The 12,388-nt window shown below is 40.8% G+C and overlaps 1 protein-coding gene across 1 annotated transcript; it reads left to right on the top strand.

The window, feature by feature from the left end:
* The first annotated feature begins 517 nt into the window (after nt 1-517).
* Nucleotides 518-11,221, top strand: PSMA4 (proteasome 20S subunit alpha 4). The gene is made up of 9 exons (XM_050967100.1): nt 518-632; nt 1,399-1,427; nt 1,896-1,938; nt 4,074-4,236; nt 5,996-6,073; nt 7,964-8,052; nt 9,190-9,320; nt 9,552-9,675; nt 10,810-11,221. The coding sequence occupies exons 2-9, from the start codon at nt 1,425-1,427 to the stop codon at nt 10,962-10,964; spliced, it is 786 nt and encodes a 261-aa protein (XP_050823057.1). The 5' UTR covers nt 518-632; nt 1,399-1,424; the 3' UTR covers nt 10,965-11,221.
* The last annotated feature ends 1,167 nt before the right edge of the window (nt 11,222-12,388 follow it).

Below are 12,388 nucleotides of genomic sequence, written 5' to 3'. Positions count from 1 at the left end.
CAGTGATCCCTTGTAAAGAAGTTTTGTCAAAACTGGCTTTGTGCCGAGAAGCAGAAGGTTTATTTTTCCCAGGGCCACCCGTGGGGGGGGGGGGGGAGGAGCAAGTGGGGCAATTTGAGCCGGTCCCCGCAGGGGCCCCCACAAGACTATAGTATTGTATAGTACTGCAATTTTTTTATGGAAGGGGCCCCTGAAATTGCTTTGCCCCAGGCCCCCTGAATCCTCTGGCTGCCGTGGCCAGTGCCCGAGCTGTTTAAAGGAGAGACACGTTGAAGGGGCTGGAGCCCAGCCGTTGCCTGTGTGACTGCGCGCGCCCTGCTCCAGCTCGGAGGCGCCTGGCCACGGGAGCCGCTCGTAGAGCGCAAGCAAGAGGCCCGGGCTAGGAGCGGAGCGATCCCCCGCCCGATCTTCTCTCCGCAGGCAGCGAGCTCTGCCCCGGACGCTCAGCCTCCCGCCTCACCCCGGCAGCGCCTTGCTGAGCCGGGACTTGGGAGTGCCCCGGCCAGTGGCCAGGCCATGCTAGCGCGCGTGCGCGGCGGCCATTTTGGCAAGCGGTGAGGGGTTGAGTCAGTGGCCGGTGGCAGGGCGGTCTCTTCCCGGTGGACGGGCCCCTCAGTGCACCTAGCGCGGCGGTGAGTGCGGGGGGGCCGCACGAGGGGTGGGGGCTGGGCCGGGCCTGAGGAGAGTAGCAACCCCCGGTGTGAACTGAGAGGTGGTAGGGCCTTCCCGTGCTGTGGGGGGAGGGGGATGACTCTGCAGTGCAGCCGCCTGCGAACTGGGCCGGGGGAACCCCATAGCTTCTCACGGGACGGTGGTTGTCCCCGGCCCCTCTCGGTAGGTCGGAGCGTAAGGAGTCTGGGCAGGGCCTGCCTCCCCCCCCCCCGCTCCGCACAGCCCCCAGTGGGCCGGGGTGTAAGTGGTGCGGGGGGTAGCTCCCAAGTTCCTCTCCTGTAGGGAGTGGTGTCTTGTCTGTCCCCAGATTTCTCCTTCTGGAAATATGGACTTTGCAGGGAGAATGAGGGGCAGAAACCTGCCCCAGCCTCAACACTTGCCCAGTAGGTACAGTCTCTGATCTGCTTCATTACAACGATCTCTACTTTGACAGAATGCATTAAAAGGGATCTTTTTTATCAGGTTTACTTACCACCTGTCGAGGTGATTCCCACTACCCCCGTTTAAATACCCCATCACTGAGATTCATGTATATTAAAAACTTAACTGCCACATTTTAAAAGACCCTTCTATTAGAATAATAAAGAAATGGAGGTTCTGCTCTTGAGCTAATTACTGTAATTAGTACTTCTGTACATTATTTGTCAATGTCTAAGTGATAAATATATGTAGTTATGTTCTACAAACCTATTCTTTATAGTGACTGTTTTGTTTTTTTTTTTACAGTGTAACAATAACAGTGTACAAGCAAAATGGTGAGTTACTATGCATGAAATAGAGACCTTTTTGTGCCTGAGTTCAGCAGTATCATTAAGCTCTCTGCAGCTAAATGACTTTAAGTAACAGAGGCCCCAGTCTTGAAAATACTTATACACATGCTTAACTTTACCCACCTTAAATTGGGATTTTTTCCTAAATTAAGCATGTGCAAAAGTGTTTACAGCATTAGTTGTAAAGCTTTGTGAGGAAGACAATGATTGGGATAGGGATAAGAGGAAAAAGTGTTGACATAAATGTAAATTGAGCGCTCATCCTTTGACTAGAAACAAAAGGTAACTTATACAATAATGACAACAAAACTACCTGTAATGGTATATGTCTCACCGATATTAAACTGAAATCACTGTTACTGCTGAACATGATTGACAATATTGCTGAATAAATTTTCTTCTGTTTAAAGGGGAAAAAATAACTAGAGTTGTTCTGTTATGTTTTTGTTACAGTCTCGAAGATATGATTCCAGAACTACTATATTTTCTCCAGAAGGTATTGTTCTGTAAATCGGAACCACATGACCAATCAACTTCTCTCCTTATGCCTCCCTAAAAAGTTTAAATAGCAACTGAAATATGTAGAAGTCCTGAGTGTTGACAATTCGCCTGAGTTCATTTGTGACACAGAAATCAGGTCTTCACATTAAGAGGAACACCCCAAACTATAAGGGAGTTCATGGCCATAGTGGAGATATGCTTTTAATTTTAATGCAAATTGAGATAATTTTAAGAATAAAATATAAAAGTTCCTCTACCTTTACATTTCTTTTTGAAGGATCTCCAGCTTAATTTATATATGGTTCTTTCCTGTTCCATTGGCAGTGAATTACATGGTCATGCCCAGAGGGGCTGACTGCCACCACTCTTTTGGTAGTAAGTTAGGAGTGTTTTTGTCAGTCCAGCTTTGGGCAAAATTCAGTCAGATTTTGCAGTAAACTTTGTCAGCCAGAGGGTTGCTTGTGCCAGCCTTGATACACTCCCAGTTTCCAGAAAGACAACCGCATTCGTCCTTATAACTCCAGAAACAATGCACAAAAGTGTGAATTGCAAAACCATAAGAATTTTCATGTAGGAACAGATCCAAAGGTTTATCTACTCAGTATCCTGTTTCCTTTTGTCAACAGTGTTTAATGCTGAATGTATCAGAGGAAGGTGTTAACCTTCCAAGATTCAAACCATTGTTCAGTACTGTCCTAGGCAGTGGAATGACAAGGAAAACATTTCCCGGCTATTGACTAAGCCCTGGCACATGAGTATTAATAGCCCATATAATAGTATGCTACCTAGTGTAACATTTGATGCTACTTATTCATAGAAGTGTCTAAAACTCCTTTTTGAATCTTGAAAAATCCATGGTTTTTGTCTCAGTTTCTGCTTCAGTTAGTTTTGTAGATCAGGGTTTCTCAACCCTTTTCTTTCTGAGGCCCCCCACATGATAGTATAAAAACTCCAGAGCCCAGTGGGGAGAGAGAGGGTTCGGGGGCATAGGGAATCAAACCAGCTCCCAGCGGAGTCCGGGGAGGGAGCGCCACGTCCATCTCTAACTCTCCTCGGCAGGCCACCTGCCTGTCTGGATTGGGAGGAAAGGGGGATGAGGAGGGAGGTGCAACCAAAAATTATAACTCCGAGGTGGAGGCTCAGCTCAAAAAGTTTGAAAACCGCTCGTGGTGCAGGGAGGTGGTAGCTGGAGGCTGTATGCGGGCAGAGGGGTAGCTCGGTGCTGGGAGAGGGGGTAGCTAGGGGCTGTGTGCTGGCAGGGGAGTAGCTCAGGGTGCAGAGAAGAGTGTAGCTAGGGGATGTGTGCTGGGAGGCCTCCCTTGCAGTCTCTGTTCCCTGAGGGCTCTGCCAGCCATGAAACCAGGTCCCCTCGCCCAGGCGGCTCTTACCAGCTGTGTGAGCAAAGGGGCTGGGAGCTGAGGAGCAGCTTCAACCACTTGCACTAGCAGCAGCAGCAGGAGATGAGGGAACGACGCAGCTTCCTGCTCCATGGCACCAGCCAGAGCAGCAGCTGTCCCACACTGCCTGGCTCTGGCTTGCCACCTCTTACCTGGCTGGGAGAGAGGGGTGGAGCTGCCCCAGGACTGCCCTGCTCTTGCACTCTAGTTTCAGGGATGCAGCACATCTGTGTCCTCCCAACTCTGCTGATGGGCTCAGGGCTTCTGCCCCTCTGGAATTCAGCCCTGCTGCTCCAGGCTTCAGCCCTTTTGGAGGTGCTGAGGATTGGGACTTCAACTCCGCAGTTCCTGGCTTCAGCCCTGCGGGAGCTGCTGGGGCTCAGGCTCTGAGTTTTATCTGCGGAGTCCCGCAGACCCCCTGAAAGAGTTGGTTCGTGGACCCCCAATGGAGAACCACTGTTGTAGATAAGTTGCATTTAAAATTCTCTGCAAGGGCAAATCTTTTTTCTGTCTGAACCTGCCACTGTGTGTGTTCATTGGATTTCTTACTTGATTCTGACCAATTAACTTGCCATCAGTGACAAACCTAGGACCTGATCCTGTGATGTGATGACTTCAGTGAGAGTTAGTTAAGTTATGCTTAGTATGTTGTGTAAGGTGCTCAACACCTTGTAGGATTGGCCACCTTCAGAGTTAAATGATTGAATTTACCAATGTAAACGTCTTTTTCTAGGTCGCTTGTATCAAGTTGAATATGCTATGGAAGCAATTGGACATGCAGGCACTTGCCTGGGAATTTTAGCAAATGATGGTGTATTGTTAGCAGCAGAACGGCGTAACATCCACAAGCTTCTTGATGAAGTCTTTTTTTCAGAGAAAATATACAAGCTTAATGAGTAAGTTGAGATGTTGGTGAAACATGTTCCCTGCTATTATAATTGCTAATAGGGTATTTAATTACCTCTGTCATTCAAACAACCTGAGTAGTTTTGAGTTCTTGAATGAAATTATTTTATCTGTGTTACCTTTAACAGCTCTCAGAAATTATGGTTATAGCAAAATCTTTCTTTTCTAGACAGAATAACCCATATGTTAAAGCTAATATGGGAATGTTTCTTGCAATCAGAGCTGGTATTTCCCAATACGGGGTGCTATCACTGCATTAGCATTTATGTGATAACGCTCTGCTCTCTGATTTCCTCATTTCTCCTCATTTTCAGATTTACTCGTGAACAAATTTACCTGTTGCTTCTATTGCTTATCGGTTTTCATATTTCAGTGATGCGCACTCTGTTATGTACATTACATTCCACTTCCTGGTTTTCTTCATTTGCTCTCTGTTCTGTTTTAAAACTGAACAATTCTGCACATTATTTCTGAAATAACATTGGTCCCTGTCTTGTTCAAATGTTATCTTTAGTTCGTATAGGCTGTAAGTCACATTTCAAATCATGCATTTGTTTTGTCTTTCGTATTTTCTGTGGATATGAGTAAAGGATGCATTAATATTCTGTGACATAACTGTAGTAGAGGTGATCCATATCTCCATTTCTCAATCTTTTTTTCCTAATTATTCAGATTTTTCTTACCAGTGTTATCAACAAGAATCATACTGTGGATTGTTTTCCACTCTGCCCAATAAAGGTCTGGATACTCATGTTCACTGGAGTTCTGCTTGGTGCACGTGAGGCAAAAGTGACTTTGCCCTCTTTCCCCCTTCCCTTTCTGCCCTGATCCTGGGAGCAGCCAGGGGCTTATTTAGCAGGGGAAAAAAACTGGGTTATTCAGGAATCATGTTACCTACAATCAAAGGAGTGATTACTTTTGTCTGCTCCTACTTTTTTTTCTCTAAATTCACTATCTGGATTATTTTTCTACTTATGCATTTGATCCTGTCTGCTTGAGCAGTGGATATTTTATAGCCATCTCAAATTCAGCAGGAGAAACACTAAATTTAAGCTACTTGGCGCAGTTAAGGATATTGCAATACTCTTTGCTAAAAATAAATACAGTTAAGAAAATTGTCATCTGTTCTCATCTGAATCAGTTGTTTCTCTCAAATAGTTTTTCCAGTAACAATTAACCAGTTTGTCAGTTGTGCACACAATGAATATCCTCTAAAATCTCTTAATAAGAATTTAAAGTTTTGTTTTAGTTGGTCATTGCACAGTATGTTTGACCCGAATAAAAGGTTATGTCAGAATGATACTGTGCTGTTATGGGAGTGGTTACAACATGTATCTGACATAATGCAGTGGCAGGAACTTATGGCCTTTTTTGTTTAAGGGTATGGCTACATTTGAAGTGTGAGTGTAGTCGAAGCGGCAGCGCTGGGAGAGAGCTCTCCCAGCGCTGCATGTAAACCACATCCTTTATGGATGTAGCGTGCAGCGCTGGGAGCCAAGCTCCCAGTGCTGCCGCCCTGATTACACTGACGCTTTACAGCGCTGTATCTTGCAGCGCTCGGGGGGAGGGTTTTCACACCCCTGAGCGCGAAAGTTGCAGCACGGTAAAGCGTCAGTGTAGCCATGGCCTTACAGTGTGTGGGTTTCATCGTAGGTATGAAACTGTTCTTCCTGTGCAACGTTGCATAATGATATAACTATCGCTCAGGAATTAATAACAACCCAGTGAACTTGTGTATTTATATTTCAGGGATATGGCTTGCAGTGTTGCAGGGATAACTTCAGATGCTAATGTTCTAACAAATGAACTGAGACTTATTGCACAAAGGTATGAGCATAGATTTTTGTAGCTTTACATAAGAGCTGTAACGTGTGACAGTGAGGACTTAAGACTAACCCTGACTTCAAATTTAATCCTCTAACAAGGAAAATGCTTCTCTTTTGTTTTCTGTATATGTATTAAAGTTTAATCAAACAAAAGGAATAAATGTTCTACATTTTTGCCCCTGACTAAATAAAGTTTTGCTTTTACTTTCGTGTATGGTTGGCTCACGTGAGCCAAAAGGAGTAGCTCTAAAAGAGCTTTAACATTTACCAGAACCTAACCAATGGTTTAATGAATACCTGGTACCAGTCAACAAATTAACTTAAGAATTATAAAATAAGCCGATCCATATATACTATTCTGGTCCAATTATATACATGTTATAAAATGTAATGCCTTGCATGTGAGCCTCTTTTTATTTTTTTTGTGGGGGCCTATATATATATGGAGCATATACCCAAATTTACCACTATTCGGCTAATTAAATATACTAGCAGAAGATGAATTTGTTCAGTTTTAGATGATTTAACAAACCAGGCCAAGAAAATGGAAAATAAACTATCAAACTCTGTTTTACATTATCTTATGTATTCCAGACAGCTCTAGTTTATAGCTGAATCTCTAGTCATTTAGAACAATAAAGGAAACAGTATAGTTTCCCCGTTTGTTTACATTGCATAAAATAGATAACCAAAATGGTTGGATTACATCCACTAAGGATTTACCCTGTTCCAGTGAAATGCTAATCAATTTATTGTTAATGTGTTAGAGGTAGTTAGTGTACTTACTTCAGAAATGTCCTTTTTTTTTAAAATGAAACACTTTTAACTACTGGATAGCTAAGTAAAGTCCTAATAAACATGTGCAGCTTCAAGGTTGTCTGATTCCTTAATTAAGGAATAATATATAATTACAGAAAGTGTTCTCAAATATAAATTTGGTTTCTTTTAAAGAAACATTTTATTTGCCATATCACCTCATGGAGTACAGAGCCGTTCATATATTTTATACTACGTTTGCATACTATCACCCAGACCTGTGAAAGGATGCACTTTCATTATACCCAAGGATCTGGTTCATTACTTTAATACATTTTTCTTAATTTATTATTATAGCTGTAGTCTTATAGTAAATTTACAGAGGTTGTGATGGTAATGTCACAAGTAATAGAAGTGTTGAAATTTAAAGTTACAGGCATGTGTACTCTTTACTAAATTGCTAACCTCGGTCCTTTCTGGATAACTGATAAGTTGTTCTTCCATTCTTATAGCCATCCTTGTAAGATTCATGCTGCTTTCATTTTTTAATTTTTACAATACACCTGTCTTGCCAACATGTTTTCTCAACTAATTTATCCTGCTCCAAAAAGATTGTTCCAGATTCATTGGTCTCTGTTCATGGGCCATCATCAGGTAATATACTGAGCCCACTCACTCTTGTGACAAATGTGCAACCTAATCATTATGGAAAAATTCAAAGTGATTTTTTTATTAAGTCTTGTGAAACAACTCTGGCACATTTTCTATTCGAAAGTTTGGTAATAAAGACATTGATGCCAGGGATCTTGTTCAGTGACTTGTTTTGTGTTCCTTCTGCTCGTTCTCATCCTTCCACTAGCTAATTTTACTTTTCATTCCCCTGTTGCAAAAAAGTACAGTTTCCATGGAGGTTGCTATCACACCCCCATTGCAAATTGGATGGAAGAATTACTAAATAATAAGGAGACCTAGTACTTTATGCTGTGATACCAACTGTGTGTGTGTTGGGATTTCCATTCTCATTCTGATAGAACTGTGAAGCAAAATAATATCTTAAGCATTGCTGAGCTCTGTACCTGAATTATGGAGCTGAAAAAACAAAAATCTATTATTTTTTATTTCTTTTGAATATTAGGTATCTATTGCAGTATCAAGAACCAATTCCTTGTGAGCAGTTGGTAACAGCACTATGTGATATCAAGCAAGCTTATACACAGTTTGGAGGTAATAAGGGGGAGGGATAGCTCAGTGGTTTGAGCATTGGCCTGCTAAACCCAGGATTGTGAGTTCAATCCTTGAGGGGGCTATTTAGGGATGTGGGGCAAAAATCTGTCTGGGGATTGGTCTTGTTTTGAGCAGGGGGTTGGACTAGATGACCTCCTGAGGTCCCTTCCAGCCCTGACATTCTATGTTAAATAAATGAAACATACTGGAAGTTTTAAATGTCTAAAGAATGATTTTATGAAGTTATTTACAATACTTGGTTACTGGCCTATAAAATTACTAAGCACAAATGACCCCTGAAAAATTGCCAAAGGAATTAACTTTTGTTTCCAAATGATGGCATTGAAATGATAATGAATTTATAGATACTAAATGTGCTGGTATAGACACAGCCATTAATCACTGTTGAAAATTTGGTGGCTGAGATGTAGGGCTTTTTGATCACAGCGATGCCCAGAATCCCAACAGGAAGAAATTAGTTCTGTGTGTGTGTGTATTTATTTATTTTATTAAATCTAGGACCCATATATTGTACCATTGTAACTATGGACTAGCAGCTGTGGCTAGGGACATCCGTCTTCAAATACTTTTTTAAATTATTAGTGTGGATCAGACAACTTGGTTTTGTGACTGTTAGATAACAATGTTATAGCCTAGGGAGTGTTTCCAAATACACAGAACTGTGATGTTTCCACAAACACAAGCAATAAAAGTGTTAAAACGCAGACAACCCTAACTGGCTGATAAACCTCCATTATATTTGTAGTGTGACTTGACCATTAATGTACTTTGGTTTCTGGAGCTCTTATGGTAAAAATTTAAGGATGGTCATAGAAGATTTGTTTTAAAATACTAAGATGGTAAATTCTAGTTTGTTTACATGGAAATAAATTGCTGGTAGGGTAAGTGATTGAAATAAGACTACAGCAGCATTCTTCCTCACATCTTAGAAGGAAACAATAAAAGGATTTATAGTAGAGCTTATCTAAAATACCAGAAGTACAGAGCAGTCTATTAAATCTTAGATCAGAGGAAAGGATTTAACATTTTCCTTGACTTTTTTTTTTTTTTTAAAGCAGCGTTGGGGACCAATCTAGTTACTAAATTTAGATCACTAATACCCTTGTATTTTAACAGGAAAACGTCCTTTTGGTGTTTCATTGCTGTACATTGGCTGGGATAAGCATTATGGATTTCAGCTGTATCAGAGTGATCCTAGTGGAAACTATGGAGGATGGAAAGCCACATGCATTGGGAATAATAGTGCTGTAAGAGATTTTTTCTTAATAAAACAAAATAAATGAATTTGTTCATGATAAACCATGTACTAACCACAATTCCATATTCATTACTACCACAGGCAGAAATAGTTGTAAAACATTTCCTACAGGAATATTAATGCCAGCAGTATTAATGATCTCTGACAACTGACGCCAGAACTTTAAATTGCCTATATGCATTGCTTTGCATTAAATAAATCTCCATTCTTTGTCTGACAGGCAGCTGTGTCAATGTTAAAACAAGACTATAAAGAAGGAGCAATGACCTTGAAATCTGCACTTGCTTTAGCCATTAAAGTGCTAAACAAAACCATGGATGTTAGTAAACTCTCTGCAGAGAAAGGTAAGCAGTACTGCTCTCCCATATTTAAAGGTAAACCTGCTTTAACTCCTTGCTGCTGAAAAACCCAAACACTTGCTGTAAAAAGATTACAATAAACTGGATGTGTTTCAAACAATTGCTTTTTAATCAAAAATAAGTCAGTGATAATGGAGTTTTAGAAAACAAACTAGTGTATTATATTGCCACACAGGATAGTTGTAGCCGTGTCAATCCCAGGATATTAGAGAGACAAGGTGGGAGAGGTAGTATCTTTTATTGGACCAACTTCTGTTGGTGAAAGAGATAAGCTTTTGAGCCACACGGGGCACCATCTTGCCTCTCTCACCAACAGAAATTGGTCCAATAAAAGATATTACCTATCCTACCTTCTCTCTCTCTCTCTCTCTCTCTTATATTGCCACTCAGTTTCAGTGGACAATGGCCAGTTTTGCAGATGCAGGAATTACTAACTCTCAACCTTGAGCCTGCGAACAAGCACATGCTTAACTTTGTTTATATGAGCAGAGCCGTCCCGGGGTTATGGTGAATCAGGGTGACCGCTCTGGGCCCTGCGCTTTGGGAGGGCCATTTGCTTCATGGCAGGGAAAGGCGAGGAAGAGCCCACCGACCAACCTCCTCCTCATCCTCCCAGTGCATTTGGCCCACTGGCAGGCCCCACTGATCAGCACTTCCCCCTCCCTCCCAGTGCCTATCACTGATCAGCTGTTTCCCAGTGTCTGAAGGTGCTGGGTGGGAGGGGAGAGGAGCAAGGGGCAATGTGCTTGTGGGAGGGGGCAGAACTGCGTGGGGAAGGGGTGGGGAGGAACGGGTAGGTGGGGAGCACACACCCTCCCCACCCCCCAGCAGATAGAAACTTGGTGCCTATGTCCCGGGCCCTGCGTGCCCCTAGGGACAGCCCTGTATATGAGATTAGTCCATTTATTTTTTTTACTGCTCACATGAGTAAGTAACACATGTACAAAAGTGGTGACAGAATAAAGGCCTTAAGTTGAGATTTTCAAAGGAGACTGTTTTGAGTTTGGTGCCTAACTCCCTCAGGCTCCTTTGACAATCCTAACCATAAAAAACCTTGTCTATTAAATATTACTGATTTAAGGTAAAAATAACAATGCAAATATTTTCTGTCTGTTTCAGTTGAAATTGCAACATTGACAAGGGAGAATGGAAAGACAACAATTAGAGTACTAAAGCAAAAAGAGGTGGAACAGTTGATAAAAAAACATGAGGAGGAAGAAGCAAAATCTGAGCGTGAAAAGAAAGAAAAAGAACAAAAAGAAAAAGATAAATAGAACTTGAAATCAGGCATTTTATAGATTATATAGGACCTGCTTCAATGAAAGATTTGGATTTCCACTTCATGAAAGCCTGCAAATCGGATACAGTGGAAAAGCCAGAAATATTACTTATTGAGCCAGGCCCTCAGTCGTCATAAAATTTAATACTTGATGTACGACCTCTTGCATTGAATTACTATTACTTTAATTCTAGAATGCATTTATTTCTTACATCTTTTTGTTTTGTATTACAGAATAAAATGTAAAAAGAATGGCAATGGGTATTTTATTTCATCAGTAACATCTAAATACAGTGATTTTTGACGGAAGTTAAATATTTTAAATCAGTCTAGAGCCTATACTTGGCTACTTGGTAAGTAACAGTTATGACATTACTGTGAAAAATAAAGCCTTTCAGAAGTTTAGAACACCCTTACAGAACATTTCTTATTTAAAATTCTAATACTGAATGAAAGTATACTTCTCACAAGATCATCTATATTTTTTTGGCATATTAAGTTTTTTATAATATCCATTAAGGCTGCTCTGCTAATATTCCTGTAAGCAGTATGAGTACTTCTAATTTGTGATAAATACTGTTAGTTTAATATAACCTTCCAGAAAAGTATACACTTTCAAATAAACTAATTGCCAATGTTTAAATGACTAAGATATCAAAATATGCTATTTTCTCACAAGTAAGTAACATGACCCTCCCTAAGGAAGTTTACTTTTTCTTACATCTTTAAATCAACCACTTCCACTGAACTTAGGCTGTTTGACTGATTTTTGTATTCCATGGGCATTAAACAGTTTCTTCTTTGTTTCATGCCATAGCTTGATGCTACTGGCTTTTCTGATGTTGCAGGGAAGGATTAAACCACTCCCAACAGCTGTATCCATTTGCTTTAAAATTTATGAAAACACTTTAAAAAAAATCTGAATAAATCTAAATCAATGTGCAGTGCCCCTTTTTAATACTCCTCACTAAGTACTGACAAACTGGACATTTAAATTATTGGGAGAGGTAAAAAAACAAACAAAAAAAACCTTGCCCAAACTTAAAGTTCTACCCATTAAGTATGAAATAAAAATCCATATGAAACAAATATACGTTGAAGTCCTACAGCTTAGAAGAACTAACTTTTCATTCAATGCTAAAGGAATTTCATCTAGGGTAAACAGCCAGATAGGTATTGTATAAGTGGTGATATGCCTTTTTACTGTCCTTTCTATTCAATAGTCTCAGTTCTCTGACACATCCCAGAATATCACTGGTAATTCCTAAAAAATAGGACTAAGTGATTGTTCCTTAACTGAGGGGGCTTTAACTGATGGATTTCAAGCTGTAATATTGGTCGTTGGGCCTTTTAGTTTAATATTCAGTATTTCTTATTGTTCCTCTAAAGAAAACCGGGTTCACAGGATTGAATGTGATC

This window comes from Gopherus flavomarginatus, chromosome 9 (genome assembly GCF_025201925.1).
Source record: "Gopherus flavomarginatus isolate rGopFla2 chromosome 9, rGopFla2.mat.asm, whole genome shotgun sequence".
Classification (NCBI taxonomy): domain Eukaryota; kingdom Metazoa; phylum Chordata; order Testudines; family Testudinidae; genus Gopherus; species Gopherus flavomarginatus.
This window is presented reverse-complemented; position numbering and strand designations above follow the sequence as displayed.

Bases quoted from the DNA above. Each gene is read 5' to 3' on its own strand.
- PSMA4 (XM_050967100.1), top strand. The intron at 4,237-5,995 runs GTAAGTTGAGAT...TTTATATTTCAG, and splicing joins AAAATATACAAGCTTAATGA to GGATATGGCTTGCAGTGTTG. The intron at 8,053-9,189 runs GTAATAAGGGGG...GTATTTTAACAG, and splicing joins AGCTTATACACAGTTTGGAG to GAAAACGTCCTTTTGGTGTT.